At 43.5% G+C, this 26,780-nt stretch overlaps 1 protein-coding gene across 7 annotated transcripts in view; it reads left to right on the top strand.

The window, feature by feature from the left end:
• Positions 1 to 26,780, top strand: part of IQSEC3 (IQ motif and Sec7 domain ArfGEF 3) — a 125,971-nt gene that overhangs the window by 10,404 nt on the left and 88,787 nt on the right. Inside the window, exon 1 of one of the 7 annotated variants that reach the window (XM_066369557.1) lies at positions 883 to 1,007. The exons of the other annotated variants lie outside the window; for them this stretch is intronic. Coding sequence (XP_066225654.1) covers positions 961 to 1,007 — 47 coding nt within the window. The 5' untranslated portion in view covers positions 883 to 960. Of the gene's footprint in view, positions 1 to 882; positions 1,008 to 26,780 lie in introns of those variants that run through there. 7 annotated transcript variants of the gene reach the window in all.

Here is a 26,780-nt window from a genome sequence, read left to right as displayed (position 1 = left end):
CCCTCTCCCCACTCAGATCACCTAGTCTGTGGCAAAGCAGAGCTATTAAGAGGTTGTTGCAGCACAAAGGACCTAGTTTAGATGTGAAAAGTGACTTCCAGATGATGAGCCTACGAAGGTAGCTCAGGATGCGGACCGAGGGAGACTGAATTCACACTCTCCCTTTCAAGAAAAAAAGAAAAAGAGAGACATCTGTGGGCCCGATGGAGGGTGGCACTGCAGGTACTGGAAGGATGTGGTTAATTTTGCAGAGGCTTCCAGCTCTAAATACCCCAGGAACTTCCATTGGACATTGCTGCAAATCCGGGAGCAGCTGCAAGGCAGGGCTCAGGATCCTGCCCTCTCCCACTTGGGGTCCCTTCTCCTGCTCTCGGCCCCCAAGCTTGCTCCGAAAGCCTGGGGGAATTCCTTCCTCCTCCCGCCGCACATCCGGGGCTTCAAGGGGGTAAGGGAACGCGGAGTCAGGCTTGCAGCTGTGTGGGCGAGCTGGGGAGCGGCTGGCAGGCCACACGGAACCTCCCGGCCCTCGGCTGTGATGCGCTGAGCGACCTCCAGGGCGGGGGAGCCGCGCGCTCGCACCCGCGCCGGGGGAGTAAGTACTGGGTCCTGAGCTAACGACGCCAGGAGCTCCGGTGTTCCCGGCCCCCAGCGCCCGCCCCTCTCCCGAGCCTGGCTGTTTCCCTCGATCTCCTCCCACCCCAGCGCCTTAGCCGACTCAGCCTGGCGCGCACGCGGCCCGCCGGCCCACGGCGTCTGGGGGCACACCCCCCCCCGCGCGCGCCGCGGCGCCGCCGCCGCCTCCCGCACTTGCTCTAGAATGAAGGGAGGGGAGTGGAGGGGGCTGCCGAGCTGCATCACCGCGCGGCCCTGCTGCTCCTGCCGCCGCCGCCGGTGCTCCAGACCACCACCCGCTCACATTCTGCCCAGGCTGCTCCCCGACGGGTCGTGCTCTTGGGGCTGATGTGCACTCGTTTTCCCGGCCTCCGTAGGGCCCAGCCTCGGCTGCTGTGAGTGGATTCCCTTTGAAGAAGCAGGGGGGAGGTGGGGACGGCTAAGAGGGTCAGGGATCAGGATGGTGTCACCGAGGTCCAATTTCTACTCAGCATCCTCGTCCCCAAAGCCTTCCTTGTTCCCGGGGCACCTTGGCAAGAAAAACCTAGCTCTATCTTAGCCTCCCTATTATTTATATTTGAATTTCATGGATCACATAATCTTAGAATTCTGGGCTAACCTATGATGAAGCATGATAGTTCAGAGCGTGGAACGAGGTTTGAATCCTGACTGAATTATGTATTTACAGTGTGATCTTGAGCAGTGACAGTCTTAGTATTCTTATCTGTAAAATGGGTATACAATTAGTAACCTGGTAGGATTACTGTGAAAATTACAAGGTAGTGCCAGTAAATCACCAGATAAGCCAAGTGCCTAGCACACAGCCAAGACTCAAAGTAGTTGCTGTTATTTTGGGATCCTCCTGGCAAGAATTGGACCAGAAAGTGCTTTTGGAAATAGTGCACACTTCCTTGAATTTCTGTACCTTCCAGAGGGCTCAGAACAGGGCTTCTCTTTCCTCTTTGGCAACCCCTCAAATATTTAAAGACAGTCATACCTCCTCCCCTGGCATACCTGTTTACTATCTTCCATCCCCAGACTTCTTTTCTTTCAGGGCAACACACCTAATCCTATCACTTCTTGCTGTCCCTGGCTTTGTGGGTTGCTGGGCCTGTCCTCATCACTGTTCTCCTAGAACAGGAGCCAGGGAGAACTCTTTGGTCCAGAAGTGATGGTGATACCACCCCTTAACCCCCTGTCTCAACCATAGAAGTTCTAATCCAGCCTGGCTCTAGATAGCATCTGTGAACTCACTGGTTTTCTCAGCCCCAGGCCACAGAAGGGACAGGTCAGCTAAAGCCCTGGGCTCTTCCTACTTGAAGGACTCTGTCCTCTGATTTCAGGCCACCTAGAGTTATACAGGTAGCTTGCATTTTAACACCAAAAATGCAGGACTGGTGTTAAAACCACTTGGACCTACTGGTTTTTATTTTGTCAATCTGGTTGTGCTCCTTTTAAAATTTAATTCACTCTCTTCAAGTAGGTAATATCTTAACATAGAACAAAATTTAAAAGATGCAAGAGTTTACAATGAAAAGTGTCTCCCCCCTCGTTTCCAACCCACTCACCCCTACTGCCACCTCCCCAGCAACCAGAGTTAGCAATTTCTCATCTATTCTTTGAGGGAATTCTTTGTACATTCACGTGTGTGTGGGCATACTCATGATTTTCCTTTTGCACAAACGGTGGTATTCTATATACCAGTGGTCCCCAACCTTTTTTGGGCCACGGACCGGTTTAATGTCAGAAAATATTTTCATGGACCGGCCTTTAGGGTGGGATGGGTAAATGCACAAAATAAAATTATGCGACCGGCGTAAAAACTGTGGTATTTTTAAATATAATTGTTGAACTTATGAGACAAGCGTCAAGAGTGAGTCTTAGACGGATGTAACAGAGGGAATCTGGTCGTTTTTTAAAAATATAACATCATTCAGACTTAAATATAAATAAAACGGAAATAATGTAAGTTATTTATTTCTCTGCGGACCAGTACCAAATGGCCCACGGACTGGTACCGGTCCACAGCCCAGGGGTTGGGGACCACTGCTATACACTTCTGCAACTTGCTTTTTCTAATAATCTGTCTTGGTGGTCCTTCCATCTTCCGTGTAAAAAGAACTGCCTCATTCTTTTTCATAGCTGCAAAGTATTTCATTAATGGTACAGCTATGAACTAGGTTCTTTTTGTCTGCTGAGAGTTTGGAAGGCAAACTCTGGGTAGCCTGCTTCTGTCTGATCATCTGAGGTTCCAGGGCTGGGAGTGGCAGACATTATTGGGGGGCTCCTTTTGAATTTGGCCCTGTTGCTTGCTGACTTGCTACTTTAGTCCCCTACAGACAGTGGTAAATTGTGGTAGAAATAAGATTCATCGAATGTGCTTCCCAGCCAGAAATCTTTTCAGCACTCTTCTAGTTTGGCTCACTTTTGTTCCCTGGGTTTGGGGGAGCTGCCAGGATGTTATAATCTGGTACATAATGAACTGAAGGTGAGTCCTGAAACCCGACCTCTTTCAGGAAGTCTTCCTGAACTGATCTGAGAAATAAATAAATGAATTGAGAAATAAATTCTCATAGCCTCTTTCCCCACTTGCTGCCCCAGGCTGAGCATACTCTAGTCCTTTCTAAGAATAAAATTAAGTCTATATTCCTGTGAGTTAAAAGTGCTTGTTTTCTTCTCTATGTAACTTTATGTTCATGGCATCTGCATCTTTTCTTTCACTTAACAAATATTTACTGTTTGTCTATTGTGTACGAGTTATTGTTCCAGGCACTGGGTATAGCAGAGAACCAAAACCCCCAACTCCCTTCATGAAGCTTACAGACAAAAAATAAACAAGATTAATAATTAACATGTATAATATAATACATCTGATAGGATAAGAGCTCTGGAGAAAAGTAGAGAAGGGGGCCTGGGAATAAAGGGATTTGCGATTTCAAACACGGTGCTGTGGGAAGGCCTCCCTGAATATAATACCTGAGCAGAGACCTGGAGAAGGGAATTCCCTGCAAGGGAGAGGAGCATTCCTGGCAGAGGCGACCGCCAGCACCCAGGCCTAGTGCAAGAGCTTGCCTGGTTGGTCCAGAAAGAGGGCCGAGGACGTGCAGGGTGCAGGGAGAGTCGAGGCTAAGTCATAGGCTCCCATAGGATGTAGAGAGGGCAGGAGAGGGCAGGGGTGCAGCAAATCTTGTAAGAGATTCTCAGCTGGGATTTCCCAATCCACCAAGCAGTGTTTGGAAATGTGTGGGGACATTTTAGTTGTCACAGTAGTTGACAGGGTTAAGGAGCAGATTCTAGGCACATTCATGATAGCATCTTTGCCATAGGACATCTTTGCTGTAAGCATTTCTGCTGTTTTCTTTTGCTGCATAACTAATTGGCTGGAAGGCCATTTTGCTTTTAAAAAAAGAAAAAGATAAAATAACTGGTTGACAGTTTTGCTTTTGTTTTTTTGGGGTGTTGATCTGGTTGGTTTCATTTCTCCACTGAGGAAGTGGTGGACAAAATAGTTACATAGTGCTGTTTTAAATTAGTTTGCATTTCTTTCACATGATGATTTTTAGCTGTTTGTTTTTTGTTTTAATTTTAAAACACACGACACTGGGAGGAGAAAGAGAGGCACCCAGGGGGCTTCTTTCAGGGCACAAAGTTGAATCTTCATTTCCCACAGAAGGAAGACCAGTGCTTAGGTCTGGGAACACACAATATAAAATCAGTTACTCGTGCACTTTTGTTACCTCGAATCTACACACATTTTAAATGTATTTAAGTATTTTGTATTTCACAATAAAGTCCTTTTCATTTTTAATGGCCCTCTTTTATTTGTTGTGATTTTCTGTTTTGTTTTGTTTTTTAACAGGAAAATTGCCATACAGCCAGCTAGTTATGCAGTGAAAATGCTTGTGGCAAAGATGCTACAGCAGAACAATGCCACACACATGACGGGAAAGTGTTGCTCTACTGGCACTGAGGGGACAAGCGCCAGGTCAGATCATCCTATAGTGCACAGGACAGTACCGACAAGGAAGAGTTTTCCTGCCCTAAATAATAGTGTTTCTTGTTCAGAAACACTGATAGGGCTTTGGAGTCTGTTGTAAAGAGTTTGGCTTTTACTTAAGAAAACCGGTGACAGTTGGATAGTTTTCAGCAGAGAACATTGAAAGAGAACTTCAGCTGTTCTGTTGAGTTTGATTTGAGAATAGACTGAAGGTGGAAGAACGCCAGGAACAGAGAGATCGGGTAAGAGGTTGTTGCAAAGTCTGGGTGAGAGATGGAAGTGGCAGTCAAAGCAACAGTACTTCCTGGGGGATTAATGAGAGAAAGACTAGTTGAGGGTGGGTCCTAGAGTTTGTGTCAAAATTATTTGAAGGAGGATCTGGGGAAGTGTGTGGGAGGGACGATGAGGGGTGGAGTTTTAGACAGGTTAAATTGAAGATGCCTAATTAGATATTCAAGTGGAGACAAACAGTAGGCTTTTGGAAAGGACTGGAGATAGAAAGTTGAGATGGCTTTTATTTTTTTTATTTTTTTATTTTTTTAAAGATTTTATTTATTTATTATAGAGAGGGAAGACACAGAGAGAGAGAGAGAGAGAGAGAAGCAGGAAGCATCAACTCCCATATGTGCCTTGACCCTGAAAGCCAGGGTTTTGAATCAGCAACCTCAGCGTTTCCAGGTTGACGCTTTATCCACTGTGTCACCACAGGTCAGGCAAGATGACATCACCTACGAATGAGTAAAGAAGACTGAAGAGGAGCAGGGAGGGAGCACTCCAGTGCCAAGTGGTGGGGATAGAAGCTGAGGGAGGAGGAGAGCTGAGGATCACTCAGTGTTCTAGCAAAGAGTGTTTCCGTGAGGAGCTCAGTAACACAGAGTCAAACACTGGAGCAGGCTGAGGAATGAGAACTGTCCCCTGGCTTTAGCAACACTAAAGCAGTTGTGACCCTGAAAGTGCAATTTGGGTGCACTGGGGGCAGAAGCCTCATTAGTGTGGGTTTAAGAGAGAAGGGAAAAGAAACGTAAGGGACAAGTCAATCAAATGTAATGTGTGGACCTTGATTAGGTCCTCATTCAAATGAAGTATCTGTAAATAGACATATTTGAGGCAATTGGAAATTTGAACATAGAAGATATATTAGCTGATATTAGAAAATTATTGTTAATTTAGTTAGCTGTAGTAATGATACTGTTATATCTTTTAAAAAGTCTTACCTATCAGAGCAGGCTCTCTCGTGTGCATGCCCACGCCTTTCTTCCCTCTCAGGTGTGCATCTTTACTTTTCTCTTCTAAACTCTAAGAGTTCCCATGAGACTTATAACCAGGGAAGCAGAGGGCAGCAGCAGGGTGTCCTAGTCTAACCCTCTGAACCTGTTTCCAAGGCCCACTTCTCTTTTACTTTTCAGTGAGCCAACAGTAGACCCACCTGCTGTGTCTCACTTTTTTGTTTTGTTTTTTTTTTTTCTGTATTTTTCCGAAGTGAGAAGCAGAGGGGGCGGCAGACAGACAGACTCCTGCATGCGCCTGACTGAGATTCACCCAGGGGGCGATGCTCTGCCCATCTGGGCCATTGCTCCACTGCAACCGAAGCCATTCTAGTGCCTGAAGCAGTGGCCATGGAGCCGTCCTCAGCTCCTGGGCCAACTCTTCTCTCATGGAGCCTTGGCTGTGGGAGGGGAAGAGAGAGATAGAGAGGAAGAAGAAGGGGAGGGTTGGAGAAGCAGATGGGTGCTTCTCCTGTGTGCCCTGGCTGGGAATCAGACCCGGGACTTCCACACGCTGGGCTGACGCTGTACCGCTGAGCCAACCAGCCAGGGTTCACTTCTTTCTTATAACGTTTCTAGAGAGTCAAAGCAGAGCACCACATAAGCTCTTTCCTGTATCTTCTATCCTAGACTTTTCAATGGGCTAACAGAAACCCTACCTTGGTTTTCTTAAAAAAAAAGAAGAAAACCTGACTTGTGGTGATATGGTGAACTGGGCATCAGCCGGGAGGCCAAACCCTGTTTGTTTTTTTAATTAAGTGAGAGGGAGGCAGAGAGACAGACTCCTGTGTGTGTCCCAACTGGATCTACCCAGCAAACCCTCTACCGGGGCAATGTTCTGCCTATCTGGGGCTATTGCTCAGCAACCAAGCTATTTTAGTGCCTGAGGCAGAGGCCAAGGAGCCGTCCTCAGCGCCTGGGACCAACTTGCTCCAACTGAGCCATGGCTTCAGGAGGGGAAGAGAGAAAGAGAAGGGAAGGGGAAGGGATGGAGAGCAGATGGTTGCTTCTCCTTGTGCCCTGACCAGGAATTGAACCCGAGGCTTTCCCACACGGGGCCAGCACTCTTACCACTGAGCCAACTAGCCAAGGCCCCAAACTCTGGTTTGAAACCCCAAGGTTTCTGGCTAGAGTGTGGGCTTGTGGGCTTGGAGCACAGACTAACCAGCTTGAGCATAGAGTTGCAGGCTTAAGTGTGGGATCATTAATATGATCCCAAGGTTGCTGGCCTGACCCCAAAGTCACCATCTTGAAGCCCAAGGTTGCTGGCTTGAGCAAAGGGTCAGTGGTTCAGCTTGAGGCCTCGGTCTAGGCACACATGAGAAGCAATCAATGAACAACTAAAGTGCTACAACTAAGAGTTGATGCTTCTCATCTCTCTCCTTTCCCCTCCCCGTCTCTCTCTTTAAAAAAAAAAAAAAAAGAAGAAGGTTCTTATCTGTTCAGGATACAGGATACATTGTGGGTGAAATGATATTTCTGGGGTATACTTTAAAATAGCCCAGCAAAAATGTTGAGGCTAGAATATTGGCAAATGTATGTTTGAAATTTCCCTAATAAGTTTACAAGATATCAGAATGGGAAAAATTGTAGAAGTGAGTATAGAAAACTGATGAGTTTTGCGGCAAAGGGGTGTAAAGAAATGGGGTCAGTGAACTAGGATTCACCTGGTTCACACTGGGTCAGCAGAACCAATACCTAATTTTTTGTTGAGTTCAGCAAACCAGTTGTTAAAATGACACTAGTAAGCAGGGTTCTCTCTAAGGTGGGTACCTGGGCAGCCGCCCAATGTGGAAATCACAAATTTATATTCCTTACTTTTTTTTAACGTTCATCTGTGCAACAGTGTATTCTAAACGCCCGTAGTAATGTTCAGTCAGTCCATAATGCTCAGTCAGTAATGTTCAGTTCAGTCAGTTCAAGACCAAAAAAAAGAGAAGCAATATGGAAATATCTTAAATAAGTTTTATTGGTTTTTGTCAGGTGTTATTGAATAATTTTCATTAATATTTTAAAACTCTTTCTTATCATCTAGTTTTGTGTACCTCTTTTATTGTTTTTATTTAAGTATTAAATGCATGAAATAATAATCTACCTTTCAGTATATAGTTTTTTGTTTTTGTTTTTGTTTTTTTTCATTTTTCCAAAGCTGGAAACGGGGAGGCAGTCAGACAGACTCCCGCATGCGCCCAACCGGGATCCACCCCGCACGCCCACCAGGGGGCGATGCTCTGCCCCCTCTGGGGCATCGCTCTGTTGCATCCAGAGCCATTCTAGCGCCTGAGGCAGAGGCCACTCCCAGTGGCTGAGATGAGCCATCCCCAGCGCCGGGCCATCTTTGCTCCAATGGAGCCTTGGCTGCGGGAGGGGAAGAGAGAGACAGAGAGGAAGGAGAGGGGGAGGGGTGGAGAAGCAGATGGGCGCTTCTCCTGTGTGCCCTGGCCGGGAATTGAACCTGGGACTCCTGCACGCCAGGCCGACGCTCTACCGCTGAGCCAACCAGCCAGGGCCAGTATATAGTTTTTTTATACTTAAAATAGTCATTAGGGAAGAGAACCAATTGTTAAATTATTTGAAGCCCACCACCGAATAGGGTGATAGCTGGAGGGGGGGAAGTGGGTTCAAGACCAAAGATTATTCTTTAAGATGGGGCAATAACAGCCTTAATAATGGAAGGTCATGGGTGTGGGAACTTTGAATGGGGCAGTGATGTGATCCACTGCTACAGAAAATGGGGTTCAAAGGGCAGGAGAGAGAGCAACTCTGCACAGAGAGCCCTGGAGTGCAAAATTACTTGATATTCACTTACTTGTTCAATCTTTCAACATCCACGTACTAATTTCTGTTGTGTGCTAAGCATTTATGTATATTTATTATCTCACTTTATCTACACAATCCTAATACAGAGGTATTACCCCTATTTCAAAGATGTAACTGAGGTTCACAGAGGTTGAGGTGACCCATTTAAGGTCACACAGCTAAAATGGCATCTTCAAGATTCACATGCATCCTTTAGCTTCTTATACCCTGACAGAGCTGTCCCCACTCTAGGGGTAGGGGTGCCCTATGGTGTGGGAGTGCTTGCCCTAGGCAATGCCTGATCTATTCAGAACATGGTTCAGTGTGCAGGGACAAAAAGGCTGGAGGCATCATGCCCATGTGACAGTTCATGTTGCTGCAGCTCTGGACTTGGCCTACCCATCTCTGACATACCATCTGCCAGAGGACTGGCAGAATGCCATCCACATGTATCCAGGAGATGGATGATTTATAGGTCCTATGGGGCATGATATTCTTCCATGGCCTACATGCTATGGAGGGCTCACATAGGAGCTAGAACATTCTTGGTTTCCATCCTGTGAGTGTGTGTGTGTGTTTGCACGTGCACGCACATGCTGGCACATTCAGAATAGTATGTGAAAATATGTGTATCTCCACATCCAGTAGTGTGTGTGTGCATTCAAGTACATATGTATGCAGGATTGTGCATGCATGGGTTTGAGGAGTTTATACTATAAGACTGGGACTACAGTTGTTCCTCTTTATCTGAGGGTTCTTCATCCATGGGTTCAACTAACCGTGGATCAAAAATATTTGGGGGAATAAGTTATATGTAGTTAGGCCTACACAGTTCTGTCTGTACTGAATGTGTACAGACTTTATTTTTGCACAGGGAAAATTCTTTATTTTTAGATTTACATTAAACTCTAAAACACTAACATTAAAACACACTAACAGATCTCATTACCCCGTTTTCTTTTTCTTTTTCTTAAGTGAGAGGAGGGGAGATAGAGAGACAGACTCCCACATGCACCCCAACTGGGATCCACTCTGCAACCCCCATCTGGGGCGAATGGTCTGCCCATCTAGGGCTGATGCTCACAACCAACCTATTTTTAGCACCTGAGGCAGAGGCTCCACAGAGCCATCCTTAGTGCCCAGGGCCAACACGCTTGAATCAATTGAGCCATGGCTGTAGGAGGAGAAGGGGGGGAGGGAGAAGCAGATGGTTGTTTGTCCTGTGTGCGCTGACTGGGAATCGAACCCAGGACTTCCACACACTGGGTCCATGCTCTACCACTGGGTCTACTAGCCAGGGCCTCATTGCCATGTTTTCAAAGCAGATACAAGGATATACAGACTTTTTATTCTTGCCATTATTCCCTAAACAGTATAACAACTATTTATATAGAATTTACATTTTATTAGGAATTATAAGTAATTTAGAAATGATTTAAAGCATATAGAAGGCATGCATAGGTTATATGCAAATACTACATATATGAGACTTGAGCGTCCACACATTTTGGTATCTGTGGGATGTCCTGGAAGCAGTCCCCTGTAGATACCAAGGAACAACTGTATATTCAGGACCTATGTGCATTTTTATGAAAGCTCTGGATGTGTTCATGAAGTGAAGTGTGCATGTTAAGGAGTGTGTGTGTATATCTGTGTGCATATATGTGCATACGCACACACCAAGAAGCATGTGTGTGAATCTCTACACCCCCTAACAGGTGTATCATAGCATGTTTCATGTTAGCATGTAGTTTATTTACCAGAAGCAATGAGTGTTTTTGTAGGTATGTGAGTTGGGTGGGTACACATGAGCAGTTAGGTGGCTAGAAGGTCAGTTAAAGCTATGGGACTGGGATTAGATGAGGTTTTATATTTTTGTCTAACTCCAAGAGTCTGCCTGTGCTATATGGAGGGCAAGATCAAGGCTCTTCCATTCGCAGCCCAGTGGCCACCGCTCCTGCAGATGGTGGCTGTGGGATTGAGCGATATAGTGAGAGTGGGTACTGGGGGCAGCATGCAGCATTGGAAGGGCGTGGGGCTGAAGTCTCAGCTGTGGGTTCTCAGGAGGTCATCAAACCTCGCTTAGCCTTAGTTTCCTCATCAGTAAAGTGGCATTAATATTAACATTAATTATTATAATTATAATATACAATGTTACTACTACTATAATTTTCCATTGGGATTATTTTTAGGCCATTCAAAAGTATTTCCTAAATCAGAACTACTGTACAAATACAGTCACGATTATTGATTGGGACTTATCTCCACTATTACTAGAAAAACACTGCATGCCCACTATTGATTAAGAGTGTGTGAGTAATGCCGTGTGGGTGTCCTGCTCTGGCATCGGGAGGTAGGCTGTAATGCAAAGCAGCCTCAGAGGCTGGCATGAGCTGGGTGACCTTGATCTATTTGCCCAGCAGCCATTGCCCGTCTTCCAGGTAATAAAGAGATCTCTTGTGAGGGAAGCTGGTAGTGTGCAGCCAAGCTCTCAGCTCTGTCATTCATGCTGAACCACCCTGCATGCCACCAGGCTCCCTCCTGGCTTCTTACAACGGTGTTGGATTTCAAACAGATAGGCTTTGAGGTAGGTGAAGGAATGGCTCTGGGGTTGTTGGCAGTACCACCCCACTGGGCAGGAAGGAGAGAGGGCAGCATGCAGCCTGGGGACTGAGGGGAAGCCTGGCAGTCCTAGGGCTGGGCTGCAGTGTTGAGTGTAGAAGAGGTGGAACTTGGGGCTTCCTGGCACACTCAAGTTATAGACTGAGTTTCCTGGTCGGAGTTAAGCTTCCCTAGGACTGCCACGTTGATGCCAAAGCTGCATGATATTCAGCAAGTGTCTTAGTCTCTCTAAGTCTCATCATCTGTAAAATGAGGATTAACATGAGGGAATGGGTGGAAAGGGCTTGCACAGTGCCTTGCACATATGATGTGGTGTCTCTGGTATGTTCTTGGGCTTTTTCCATGCACAAGCCTGTTTCATGTACATATATGCATGTTTAATTCCCCCATTTCTCTCTGGCATCCTCAGTAATAGAGACTTATTCATGCATTGAGTCACTAAATGGTATGTAGTACCATAAGCCAGACCACATACTCTATGTAGACATGAATTGGTCACAATCCTGGCTCTGTCCTGGAAAGCTCACTCTAGTATAGGGAGATGCAGCATGTATATAGACATTGGCCATGCAACGTTGAAAAAATAGATGTCGGTGCCTGCTAGCATTGTGGGAAGGCTGCTGTGGGAGTCCAGAGGTGAGTGCCTCCAGCCCAGGCAGGGTCAGAGGGGGATGGGCACAAGAATGTCTTCAGTGCTGGGCCCTGAGTGTGGGGGGGGGCAGGATTGGGAAATTGGGAGATTGGGGCAGCCTGGGATCCCAGCTGAGGCTTCCATCCACTCTAGTCTGTTTTCCTAATCATAAATCTTGACATAGGTAAGATCTGTGCTGTCCCCACAGTACTGTTGTAATGCTTTTGAGTGTTCAACTCCAGGACTAAGGGCAAGGAAGTCCAAGTCTAGGAGGAGTAGGGGCGTACTGACTGGGTCCGGCACAGTTCTAATAAGCACTTTAGGCATATTCACTCACTTAATCCTCACAGTCACACTTGGAGGCAAATGCTATTAGTACCCTATTTTACAGGTAAGGAAACTGAGGCTTAACCCTGGCTGGTTAGCTCAGTTAGTTAAAGCATCATCCCGAACCAAGGGCACAGGTTCTATCCCTGGTCAGGGCACATACAGGAAGCCACAAGTAAATGCACAATTAAGTGGAACAACTAATGATTGCTTCTCTCTCTCTCTCCCTTCCTCTTTTTGTCTCTCTAAAGTCAATAAATTGAAACAAAGAAAGAAAGAAGGAAAGAAGGAAGGAAAGAAAGGGAAGGAGGAAGGAAGGGAGGGAGGGAGGGAGGGAGGGAGGAAGGAGAGACACCCAGGCTCAGACAAGCCATGATGTTAATTAGAATAGGCACAACTGGGCTTTGAACACTGGACTTCGTGTACCTTATATCAGTGTGTGGTCCAGATTTTCTGTTTCCCTGCTGCGTGTTAAGCACTATATACTAAGCACGACATGGGTTATCTTGTTTGACCTTCACAACAACCCAATGAGGTTGTTTTATTTTTTTTTAAAGATTTTATTTATTCATTATAGAGAGGGGGGAGAGAGAGAGAGAGAAGGGGGTAGGAGCAGAAAGCATCAACTCCCATATGTGCCTTGACCAGGCAAGCCCAGGGTTTTGAACCGGCAACCTCAGTGTTTCCAGGTTGACACTTTATCCACTGCGCCACCACAGGTCAGGCCCCCAGTGAGGTTTTTTTTTTTTATTACTTCCTTCCCCTTTACAGTTTGGGAAACTGAGGCTAAAGAAGGTCAGATAATCTAAGACTCTAGAGCCATCCATTGGTCTATCCTACAACCTGTTGGCTTTCTGTAGGGCCATGCTACTTACAACGGTTTAAGAAAGGGCCTTAGTGAAATTGCTCCCTTGAGTGTTTGTTCCTCCCTCACTGTTCCATGATGGAGCACTCCTAGGACCAGAGGTCCTCAATGCAATACAGGATTACCCCTTACCAGCTGTGTGACCCCAGGAAAACCAGGTCACATCTCTGTTCCTCATATGCAAAAGGAAATAACTAGTTATAACTCACAGGTTGTACAAAGATTAAAAAAAGATGTGTGAGAAAATGCTATATAAACTGTGAAGTTCTGTAGCGAAAGGAAGAGACAGCAGCATTGTGTGCCCACTACTGTGGTAAATGTGATAAGGAATGCTCTAGGCAACAAAAGCCAGTAAATGGGCTTACGTCAAACTAAAAAGTTCCTGCCCACCAAGGGAAACCATAAACAAAATGAAAAGGCAATCTATGGAATGGAAGAAAATACTTGCAAATCATGTATCTGATAAGGTGTCCAAAATATGTAAAGAACTCAGATAACTAACAAGAAAAAAAACAATCTGATTAAATAATGGGCAAAGGATCTGGTTATATGTTTTCTCAAGAAGACAAACAGCCAACAGGTACATGAAATTTCTTGACATTACTATCAAAGGGAAATGCAAATCAATATTACAATGAGATACCACCTCACACATGTTAGAATGGTTGTTATAAAAAAGACAAGAGATAACAAGTGTTGGTGGAACTGTAAATTGATATAGCCACTATGGAAAATAGTATGTGGTTCCTCAAAATATTAAAAAATTATATGACCCAGCAGTCCCACTTCTGGCTGCATATATGTACAGGAAAACAGGATCTTGAAGACATATCCGCACTCACATGTTTATTGCAGCATTGTTCACAATAGCCAAGACAAGGAAACAATTTACCATATTTCCCCATGTATAAGATGTTCCCATGTATAAAATGCACTTTAATTTGGGGGCTTGGAATTTGAAAAAAAAAAAGTATTACATAAAGTTATTGTACAACTCCTCATCACTGTCAAAACTCCCATCCATTAGCTTGTCCTCATCTGTGTCTGATAACGAATCACTGTCTTCATATATTGCCCCTTCCTCAGTTCCATCTCTGGCATTTGAAATGCCACACTTATTAAATGACTTGACAACGATCTCAATCTTGATATTATCCCAGGATCTTTTCACCCAGGTACAAACTTCTCCTATAGTTGGTTTCTTCACTCTTCCTGCTGGTGTCAAATTGTCCCCAGAAGACTTCATCCATTGGTTCCATTCTTCTCTCATGGCAGCTTTGAAATGTTTGTTAATGCTGACATCAAGTGGTAGGAGCTGGGATGTCAAGCTTCCAGGTATGATGGCAAGTTTTGTTTTTTGCTCTGCAGCAGTCTTTTTTATGTTTTTTGTTATGTGTGCCCTGAACTGATCAAGCACCAGTAGGGCAGGTTTGTGTAAGAGCCCACCTGGTCTCCTCCAAACTTTCTCAAACCAGATCTTCATCCCATCCTGATCCATCCAACCCTTGTCATGAACGTGGACATTTACTCCTCAAGGAATGTCTTCTTTTGGCATTGTTTTGCATTTGAAAATCAGCATAGGAGGCAGCTTGGTTCTGTCAGCACAACAAGCTAGAACAACTGCATAATGGCTCTTTTCATGTCCACTTGTCTTCACTGTTAGAGTTTTCACCCCCTTATCAATAGTTCTGTTACATAGGACATCAGGTTGAAGGAGGAACTTCGTCCATATTTGCAGTTTGTCCCAAAACTCAAACTGATGTGTCTTCCGACATTGAATGGCAAAATGATGAAATTCAAGGACTTTCTGCTCATAGCTTTCAGGCATCTTTTGGGCAAGTCTGGTGCATGTACGCATGCTAGTCTATTCTGTTTCATGAACTTGAAGCACCAATTGTGTCCTTCTTTGAAATCAGTAACTTTCATCAGCAGTTCTTCTTGCCTCATGCTAAACCATCTTTGTGTACACAGGAATTCCAATTGCCCTTTGCTCTGCAATCCATATCTTCAATTCTCTCTCTAAATCAGGCCATTTTGCTGACTTGTCTCTCATGACCTTCTGCCATGGCGTTTCCAGTAGGGTTCTTCTTCCCGTAGCCAGTCTCAGATTGATTTCTCAGTTGGAGAAGGACCAAACTTACGTTCAGCAGCACGATTTCCATTCACTTTTGCAAACTGGATCACTTTTAACCTGAATTCGGCACTATATGAAAATCTTTTCTGAGCCATTTCTGGGCAGAACATGGCAAATGTAACCTACCATAATATACCAGTAACAAGTGCGAAACAATGACAAAGACAACAAGTGCGAAAAAGTGGGAAATGAAAGTAAAAAAATCTACAACCACTGTATAAGACGCACCTAGTTTTTAGACTCCAAAGTTTTTGAAAAAGGATATGTCGTATAGATACATGGGGAAATATGGTAAGTGTCCATCAGTGGATGAATGGGTGAAGAAAAATTGAGGCACCAACACGTACAATGGAATATTATGCAGCCACAAGAAAGAAAAATCCTGCCATTTGTGACAACATGGATAGATCTTGAAGGCATTATGCTAACTGAAATAAGCCAGAGGAAGACAAATACTACATGGCATCACTTACATGTGGAATTTTTTTAAGAAATAAAGAGAAAATTGGTTACCAAAGTCTGAGGGGTGGTGGAATAGGGAGAGATTGGTAAAGGGGTCCAGGCTTTCAGCTATTAGATGAAAGGTCTGAGAATCTAATGGAAAACATGATGACCATAGTCGCTAACACCATATCATACAAGTGAAATTTAAAAAGAAATGCACTTGATGCAGGCCGACTTGGCCCCCAGTTTAGCAAGTGTTGAGCAGGTAATCGGTGGCAGGTCTGTGTGGGTACATGGGGATATAGAGATACACAAAACTTGCAGTATGTCATTTGATTGGGAAATACAACAGCTAATTCAAGAATGGAGACGCTGCCTGACCAGTACTGGTGCAGTGGGTAGAGCTTTGACCAGGGACGCTGAAGGCCCCTGTTTGAAACCCCGAGGTCGCCAGCTTGAGTACAGGATTATTGATATGATTCCCTAAGCCACTGGCTTGAAAAGGAGAGCAAGCAACTCTCTCCAGGAGTCTGCAAGCTTCTATTCCTTGGGGAGCATACACTCCCAAAGGAGCAAACTTTCCCAAAGGAAAGTGAGTAGAGAATGCAAGAAGCAGTTCCTGTTGAGTGTGAGGTCTACACGGAAATCTCTGACTTGTCAGGACTGAACACTGAACCCAGTTTTCCTTTGGACCTGGATTCCACCAGGGTGATATTTTCTGTTGCCTTTTGCCCCCAGCTACTGGAACATCTGTAATCATTTGCTTTATTGAGATCTTTACAAAACTTGCTGTAAGATTGTGCAGTGGCAGAGTCTACCAATGAGCAAAGGAAATCTATTGGCAGATCCCACGGGCCTGGAGGAGGGGTAGGGGACTAGAGAGAAGGAAGTCAAGATGACATCTTGGGGGGTCTCTGCTTGCAGTAGAGCTGTGGTTGCTGAGTGCTGTGGTGGTGAAGACTAAGAATATCAGTGATAGTCTGTGCACGGTTTATTATGTTTCTCTCAAGGCGGTTTCACATTCAGAGTCTTACTGAATCCCCACAACTCAGTGAAATAAACCAGGCAGAATAAGAGCCTCATTTACCAGGATTGACCCTCCTGGGGGCCAGCAGTAGTGGAGTGAGGGCTGCGTCTTCATCACCTTTAGAGCTCTGTTACTTCTGCACTTCCAAGGAACTCTCAGTCCCCAATTTTTCCCATTCAACCATCCCCACCCCTCATTTTCTCACTGTCCTAGTTTCTGGCCCCCTGGATTTTTTTGGCTCAGTCATGAGCCATCTGGTCTCTGAAAAATCAAATCTAGCAGTTGGAAAGAAGGGAAAATACAGTGGTTTTTTTTTTCCTGCTGCTTGGAGGGGGGTTAATAATTAGGTGATGGGGGAGTGATTGGAGGAGGGAAGTTAGAAAAATTATTCTAAAGCAGTGGTAGTCAACCTGGTCCCTACTGCCCACTAGCGGGCATTCCAGCTTTCATGGTGGGCAGTAGCGGAGCAACCAAAGTATAAATAAAAAGATAGATTTAACTATAGTAAGTTGTTTTATAAAGATTTATTCTGCCAAATTGGTGAAAATCCGACATAAAGTACTTGGTAAGTAATTATCATTATAGGCTTTAACTTGCTGTAACTCTGCTTTATAAATTCTATAAAGTAAATTTTACTTCCCTACTTTATAAATCACCATTACTGTGGAACCGGTGGGTGGTTAGAAAATTTTACTACTAACAGAAATACAAAGTGGGCAGTAGGTATAAAAATGTTGACTACCCCTGGTCTAAAGCCTCTTGATTAAGTATTAAGAAGTGAGATGGGGAAGAAAAGGTTTTGGTCTTTAAAAATGTCAGCTGTATATAGGTACAATTATAATCACATTTACTCATTTTAAGTGGATGGTGTAATAAGATTTAACAAATGTCTAGGTTGTGTATCTATGATCTCAATCAAGCTATAGAAACTTTTCATCACCCCAAATGATCTCTTGCTTCCTTTTGTAGTTTAACCTCTCCCCTCCCAAATAAGCAAAGCCAATCTGCTTTCTGTCACTACAATTTTGCCTTTTTTAGAATGTTATATAAATGGAATCATACAGTGTGTAGACTTTGTATCCAGCTTCCTTCATGTAGTATAACACTTTTGAAATTCATCCACTTTGGTTTATGTATGAGTAAACTCATCCCTTTTTATTGCTTACTAGTATTCCATTGTATAGATGTACTACAGTTTGTTTATCCACTTACTACTTAATGGACATTTAGGTTGTTGCTGCTTTTTAACATGAATCTTAATTTTATTGATAACAACTCCTCTACATACATTTAGAACACACCATCCATATGTGTGCAGGATATATCATTTACTTAGTTTACAGACAATACTTGGTGCATGTATGTATTTGTGTACTCCTTGTATTATCTCTGAGCCAGCTCTCCCTCGCTCCTTTCTCAGCCAAGGGTCAGGTGCTCACAGAGTGGGAACCACTCATTTAAATCATACAACTCAAGAAACAACTATTCAAACCAAAACACTCATGTTAACTTTTTCTTTTCTTTTTTTTTTGTTTTATTGTGGTAAGAACACTTAACACTTGTTCTTCCCTTTTTTTTTGTGACAGAGACACAGAGACACAGAGAGGGACAGATAGGAAGAGAGACAGGAAAAGCATCATTTCTTCATTGCAGCACCTTAGTTGTTCATTGACTGTTTTCTCATATGTGCCTTGACCGTGGGGCTACAGCAGACTGAGGGACCCCTTGCTCAAGCCAGTGACCTTGGGTTCAAGCTGGTGAGCTGTGCTCAAACCAGATGAGCCCGTGCTCAAGGTGGTGACCTCAGGGTTTTGAACCTGGGTCCTCTGCGTCCCAGTCCATCGCTCCTCTATCCACTGCGTTACCGCCTGGTCAGGCCGGTTCTTCCCTCTTAACAACTTTTTCAGTGTACAATAAAGTATTGTTCACTATAGGCAGAATATCATACAGCAGCTCCTAGAAGTTATTTATCTGGCATAGCTGAAAGTTTATGTCCACTGGTTAGCAGTTTCCCACTTCCCCTCTCCCCTAGTCCCTGGTAATGACCATTCTATGATTCCATGAGTGTGACTATTTTTAGATACCTCATGTAAGTGGGATGATGTATTTGTCCTTCTGTGACTGGCTTATTTTGCTTAGAATGTGTTTAGATTTTATCCATGTGGTGACATATTGCAGGATTTTGTTTTTAAGGCTGAATAATATTTCATTGTATGCATATACATTTTTTTTATAAATAAATTTTTATTTTAATGGGGTGACATCAATAAATAAGGGTACATATATTCAAAGAAAACATGTCCAGGTTATCTTGTCATTCAATTCTGTTGCATACCCATCACCCAAAGTCAGATTGTCCTCCGTCACCTTCTATCTAGTTTTCTTTGTGCCCCTCCCCCTCCCCCTCTCCCTCTCCCTCCTTCCCTCCCCCTGCCCCCCATAACCACCACACTCTTGTCCATGTCTCTTAGTCTCGTTTTTATGTCCCACCAATGTATGGAATCCTGCAGTTCTTGTTTTTTTCTGATTTACTTATTTCACTCTGTAAAATGTTATCAAGATCCCACCATTTTGTTGTAAGTGATCCGATGTCATCATTTCTTATGGCTGAATAGTATACCATGGTGTATATGTGCCACATCTTCTTTATCCAGTCTTCTATTTTTTTTTTTACAGTGATTAAAGCCTCTTGGCAAACTCTTGGCCAATACAGTAAGAATCCATAAAAGAGTAGTGTCCTTAACATGTTCACCAAGTCCAAGTTGGCCCCAACACCATGCCAAATCCCTGAAAAATGCAACCCAACCCCAGTTCAGTCTGTTAGGAGCTGTCACAAGGAGCAGGAATCCAGGAAAAGTCCACATCCAAGAAAAGTTCGCACGGCACTGGAATTGTTGTCACAGTTCTATACTTTGCAGCTCACGTCCAAGTCCCAGTGACCGCTGCTTCTAGCTGGTAATGATTCAGGTAGACTGGAAAAGCCATCTGCAGCATGTGTGGAGATGGAGCTTCTGTTCTCCTCTGCCTGGAGAGATGAGACCAGGTTGCTTTTCCCTGGAGCTCTGCGACTGTGGCGTGGTAAAGAGAACCTTGGGATACGCTAAGCTGGGTGGCAAAGGTAGATTCATAATAGAAGTTGGCAAAAGGGGGAAAGAGAGCTCTAAATTAGGAGTAGGTCCCAGCCTGAAATATGAGTGGGGCATTGAGGTAGGAGGAATAAAGGAAACACTATATATTAAACAAAGCAGCAGAAAATAGGACTATCAACACCCACAACATAGATCTTCGAGGGAAGAATAAAAAACCTGACTATTCAGGCAAGACATAGTTAAGTGGCCTGCATATACATTTTATTAATTTATCCATCAGTGCAAATTTAGGCTGTTGGTGAATCTTGGCTATTGTAAACAGTGCTGCAGTGATATTGGGGTGCTAATATATCTTTGAGGTCCCAATTTCAATTCTTTTGGATAAATACAGAGAAGTTGGATTTTTGGGTTATATGGTAGTTTTATTTTTAACTTCTGAGAAACTTCCATACTGTTTTCTGTAGCACCATTTTGCATTCCCATCAACGGTGTACAAGGGCTCTTATTTCTCCACATCCTTGCCAACACTTTTGTCTTTATTTTTTTTTTAATAATAGCCATCCTAACAGGTATGAGGTAATAGCTCACTGTGGTTTTGATTTGCATTGCCCTGATGACTGGTGACTTTAAGCATCTTTTCATATACCGGTTGACCTTTTACATGCCTTCTTTGGAGAAATGTTTATTTAAGTCTTTAGGTCATTTTTGATTGAGCTACTAATTATTTTGTGATTGAGTTGTGGGAGTTCCTTATATTATTTGCCAGTTAACCCCTCATCTGATATATAGTTTGAAAATATTTCCTCCCATTTTATTGGTTGATTCCTTTTTTTACTCTGTTGCTTCCTTTGCTGTGCAGGAGCTTCCTAGTTCAGTGTAGTCACACTTGTCTGTTTTTGCTTCTGTGCTTTTGGCATCACATGCATGAAACCACTGCCAAGACCAGTGTCATGAAACTTCTTCTCTCTGTTTTCTTCTAGGAGTCTTACAATTTCAGGTCTTATGTTTAAATCTTTAATCCATTTGGGTTGATCTTTGTGTATAGTAAGATATGGGCCCCAAATCATTCTTTTGCATGTGAATATCCAGTTTTCTTGACACTATTTGTTGGAAATATTATCTTTTCCTCATTGTGCATTTTTGGCACCTTTGTCAAAGATCAATAGACCATATATGTGTCGTGTTGTTGGTTTTTTACTGCTATGAACACTTACTGCTGTGAATAGTTTTGTGTCAATATATTTTATTTATCTTGGGTAAATATACCTATCAATGCAATTGCAAGGGCATGCAGTAAGTGTATGTTTAACTTTATAAGAAACTGTCAGATTGCTGTTCAAAGTACTATACCGTTTTACATTCCTGCCAGAAGTGTATGACAGTGCTCCATACCCTTTTCAACACTTGGTATTGTCAGACTTTTTAATTTTAGTCATTCTAGTGGGTGTGTAGTGGTATCTTGTGATTTTAATTTGCATTTCCCTAATGACTAATAATGTCATTAGTATATTTTTTGGTAAAGTATCTGTTCAAATCTTATATACATTTTTCTATAAACATTTTGTCTTTTTATCAGTGTGTTCTAAGAACTATTTCTTTTTCTTAAGGCACAAGTGGCCCTGTGTTCATTGCAGCATTATTTACAATAGCAGTTAAGATATGGAAGCAACCCAACTGCCCATTAATAGATAAGTAGATAAAAAAAAGAGGTACACATATATAATGGAAAACCACTCAGTCATAAAAAAGAACAAAATCTTACCATTTGTGGTAGAAAGGATGAACCTAGGAAGTATTATGCTAAGTGAAATAAGATGGACAAAGACACATATCATATAATTTCATTTATATGCAGGATCTAAAGAACAAAATAGATGAACAAACAAAACTCAAACAGACTCATAGATACGGAAAACAGAATGATAGTAACTGATGTTTGACGGGGGAGGGGAGGAAAAGGTGAACAGACTAAGGAGTACAAATTGGGTAGTACAAAATAGGGATATAGAATCCAACATAGGGGATATAAGTCAATAATATTGTAATAACTATGTATAAAGCCAGGTGGGTATTGGAAATACTGGGGGGGTTCACTTTGTTTGTAAAGTATGCGACTGTCCAAACACTATGATGTACATCTGAAACTAATATAAAAAAAAGTCAACTGTAATTGAAAATAAAAATTTTAAAAAGAATAACTTATTTTTCTAATAGTGTCTTTCAAAGAGGAATTAAAAAAAATTTAATGGCTTTATTTATGAATATTTTTCTTTTATGCTTTGTGCTTTTCATGTCCTAGCTAGAAAAGTCTCTGCATATTCTAAAGTCACAGATTTTGTCCCATGGTTTTTTTTGAGAAGTTTTATAGTTTTATGTTATTTTATTTATTTATTTATTTTTGACAGAGACAGAGAGTCAGAGAGAGGGACAGATAGGGACAAACAGGAAGGGAGAGAGATCAGAAGCATCACTTCTTTGTTGTGACACCTTAGTTGTTCATTGGTTGCTTTCTTATATGTGACTTGATCAGGGGGGCTACAGCAGAGCAAGTGACCCCTTGCTCCAGCCAGTGACCTTGCGCTCAAGCCAGTGACCTTGGGCTTCAAGCCAGCAACTCTAGGGCCATGTCTGTGATCCCATGCTCAATTCAGTGACCTGGTGCTCAAGCCCGATGAGACTGCACTCAAGCTGGCGACCTCAAGGTTTCAAACCTGGTTCTCTGCTTCCCAGTCCAATGCTCTAACCACTGTGCCACTGCCTAGTCAGGCTGTGGTTTTTTTTAAAATCTATGATCTATTTTGTATTATTTTTTATATATGAGGTAAAGTATGGATTAAAGTCCTTTTTTTGCATATGGATGTCCAGTTGTCTCAGCGCTATTAAAAAGGTTATCATTTTCTATTAAATTATCTTGGTATTTTTTTTACCAAGAACCAATACAAGTTTGTTTCTATTTCTAGCCCCTCTATTTGGTTCAATCAATCTATGTGTCTATCCTGTGCCAACACCAAACTGTTCTCAATTTGGGAAGCTTTAAATCTTGAAAGCACACAGTGTAAGTCCTACCACTTGCTCTTGTTTTTCAGTTTTATTGAGTACTTACCAACCCTCCACTCCTCTGCCCCTGCCCAACCTTTGCAATAGGAGTGACTTCTGAGGAAATTAGGGTATCTTTTCTTCCTATTCATCATGTTTGGATAGAGAAGGCTTCCTGGAGGAGGTGAGGAAATTAAGAGAAAGTGAGAAAAATAAATAAAGGAACCCAGTCTTCAGGCTTTATGGGTAGCAGGATGAGTGGGGTGGGGCGGGGACTGGAAATGATTTTGTGATTTCTCCCCTTTTTCTGGAGCTCAAGACAGCACCTTTAGAGACAGTCTCTGACTGACCGTTTCCTATCAAAGCCTGGGGGGTAGAGCTGCTGTCTTCTACTTGGTGAAGAGGGGGTTCTTCCTTCAAAGTTGCCCCACGGGGTTCCTGGCTTTTCTCCCTTGACTCTCCTGCTGGAAATCCCCCATCTCCGTCCCTCTGCCAGCTTCACCCATGGCAGGACTGCACCACCATCAGTTCCTCTAAACCACTCAACTATCTTACTGGCCTTGCAGTGGAACCCTGCGTGTCAAACTAAATGTAGACATGGGGAGTCACAGGTGCGCAGCCGCCTAATCTCACCCTGGCCCAGCGGGAGTGAGCTCCAGGTGGAACTTGTTTTCTTCCCCTTCCAGCCTCCAGCTGCTCCTCCAGTCTCGGCAGCAACACCACCCTCTTCTCACCTTGTGGTTAAGACAGAGGGTCCTTTTCTGGCTGAGCCCAACGTTCCCCTTTCCTGTCAGGTCCACGCTGCCTTCTTTGAAGATCCTTAACCCCCGTCTTGCTTGGGGGAGGCTTGAAATTCCCTGAGCCAGCTGCTCCTAGTCCTGCTCCTCTCCTTCCCAGGCCTGTCCCGGGCATGACCAGAAAGAGCCACACATCACTGTCCTCTCCCTGGGTCCAGACTGTCCCACGTTAAGGTTTTACCACATCCACCTACAATCCAGCTACCCCATCAACACTCAGCAATTTGGAGCACTTGAGACAGCTTAAGCCAGGAAGAACAGAATTCTGCTTAAAGTCATGGGCCCTGGAATTAATCCAAGAAATAAACTTTTGGACTGGGAACCACAGGCTTCCCTCCTTTGAAATTTCAAGAGCCCGGGACACAGAATGGGTCCTGTTCCTTTCTCAGCCCTCTTCCATTGCCAGTTTCCCTGGATCCCCTTCAGCTCCAGAATTTCCAAGTCCCACAGCCTGTGGCTGTGAACCCCCCACAGACTACAATGGTGATGATGTCCCCAGAACTGTGCAACTTCGTGGCTCTGAGAAAGCCCTTCCCAGTCTCATATTCCAGGGTGAGCTGGCGGCTCGATGATTCCGAAGTCTGACTAGGGTTTAGTCTCTCCTACTAACCATCTGCTAGACCTTGGGCAAGTCACTTACCTCTGATTCTTGATTTTCTCACTTATTAAAAAAAAAAAGGAGAGGCTAACATACCATAAGAGTTGTCCTAAGAAATGAGACATACGTTGAAGGCAAGATAGTGCATCAGCAGTTCATAAATTCACTATGTCTCAGTTTCCTCATCTGTAGAGCAATAAAGTTTTGTTGGATATTTTGTGAGAATTCTCAAGTGCTTAAAACACGATGTGCCTAATAATAGTAAACATAAAGTGCTAAAGTACAGTTATTAGCATTTTGCTGCCCCAACTTTATCATCTATCATCTATTTATCTACCTACCTATATACAAAACTCTAGACTTTATTTGTATTTTATTAGTTTTTTCACTAATATCTTCTTTCTGTTCCAGGATCCCATCTAGGCTACCACATGACAATTGCCATTCCTCCTTAGTTTTGTCTGGTCTGTGACAGTTTCTAGCTCTATTTGGTTTTTTTGACCTTGACAGTTTTGAGTACTGGTCAGATATTTTATAAAATGCCCTCAATTTGGGTTGTCTGATATATTTCTCATAGTTAGACTGGGGTTACAGGTTTTGGGGAAGAATACCAAATAGTTAAGGAACCCTTCTCATCACATCTCTAATTTTACTTTTAACGGCAATGAAGTCTGTGGGTCTCTTTGTTAGAATTCTCCTTTGGGGTGGAGGGAAGGGAAGTCTGGGAGGCCGAGAGCAACATTCAGCCAACTTAAAGTCAGACTTGTCCAGAAATGGGCACTTGGATCATGATCTTAGGCAGGAGAGGTGGGCAGAAGTGGGCAGAATAGGGCTTATAATTTATCATGAATTAAAACCCAAAAGAAAGCAAGAAAGGAGGTTCTGATGGAGAGTCCCAGGCCCAGGCTGAGGAGGCACAGGGGGCAGGAAGTGGATAGAGGAGAAATTGGAGAAGGTCTAAAAGCAAGCTTTCCCTCAGCTGGAATGTCCTGGGGGACTCCATCATCAGGAACCCCAAAAGAATACAACCCCAATAGCACTGCTGTCCCAAGCCTGAGGTGTGGAAGTACTTAGGAACATCCAGGCTTGTGTCACCCATATTGTGAGCACAGCTGAGACTGGGACTGGGGAAAACCATCTGAAGAGTGAGTCACTGCTGCCTGGTCAGAGGAGCAGCTCCAGCCCAGGGAGGATGCCTCTTGGAAACGGGCAGGATCGGAACAGCCCATGACCATCCAGGTGTGCTCTCCTTAAAATGCAGGTGTCGCGGATGGTGAACAAGCTGTGCCTCTTTGCCTAGGCTCTCATGGGCTTTTGCCAGAATTCCAAACCTGCTCCGGGGCACAGGTAGAAACTGTGGACGGGGATAGGTTCTCTGCTTTATCGGCACACCTGGGTCCACCTACCCCTCCACTTTTTGAGCTCTGAGCCTCTCTGGCCTGTATCTCCTTCCTTCTTCGCCTTCTCGTTATGCCAGGCAGCCCTAGGGGCTACCTAAAGACTCTGGTATGCCCCAGAATGCTGGGGCTGGCTGGGGAGGGTAGAGGAGGCCGGAGGACTGGACTTTGGGAAGGGAACAACACTAGACAAATTACTTCCCCAACTCTAGGCCTCAGGTTTCTTAACTGTAAAATGAGGGATCAGATTCAATTATTTGCTTTATTGCCCTTTAAAAAGCTATATTAGTTGCATTAAATATTAACCTATAATTGATAGATTATACATAATCTATAGTCAATATAAATGAACAAAAATCCAAGATAAAAATTGCCCCTGATCCATCCTGAAATGACATTAATATTTACGTTGGTTTTTAACACTTTCTATTCTTTGTCCAGGTACATAATTCCATTTTTATGTATTTACAGTAATATCATAAGTAGGAATTTGTATTTAACATTTTCAGTTAACATTACACCAAACATTTTTTTTGTTTTCCCTTTTTTAACCGATGCCCTTTTTTCCTCTTTTCTGATCTTGCTGAGGTAACCAGTGTTAACAGCTTAGTTACATATGCAGTTATATATGAATATAGTATAATATAGAGTTTTCATTTGGGGAGAGGGGTTATTTTTTATTTTACAAAACTATTAATTTCACCTGACCAGGCAGTTGCGCAGTGGATAGAGCGTCGGACTTGGATGCCGAGAACCCAGGTTCGAGACCCCGAGGTCGCCAGCTTGAGCGCGGGCTCATCTGGTTTGAGCAAAAGCCTACCAGCTTGAACCCAAGGTTGCTGGGCCCAACAAGGGGTTACTCGGTCTGCTGAAGGCCTGCGGTCAAGGCACATATGAGAAAGCAATCAATGAACAACTAAGGTGTTGCAACACGCAATGAAAAACTAATGATTGATGCTTCTCATCTCTCTCCGTTCCTGTCTGTCTGTCCCTGTCTATCCCTCTCTCTGACTCACTCTCTGTCTCTGTAAAAAATACATACATACATACATACATACATAAATAAATAAATAAAAATTTATAAAAGAAACAACTATTAACTTCTCTGCAACTTACTTTTCTTTTTTTAAGTATTCTCTT

Source organism: Saccopteryx leptura, chromosome 2, assembly GCF_036850995.1.
Source record: "Saccopteryx leptura isolate mSacLep1 chromosome 2, mSacLep1_pri_phased_curated, whole genome shotgun sequence".
Classification (NCBI taxonomy): domain Eukaryota; kingdom Metazoa; phylum Chordata; class Mammalia; order Chiroptera; family Emballonuridae; genus Saccopteryx; species Saccopteryx leptura.
This window is presented reverse-complemented; position numbering and strand designations above follow the sequence as displayed.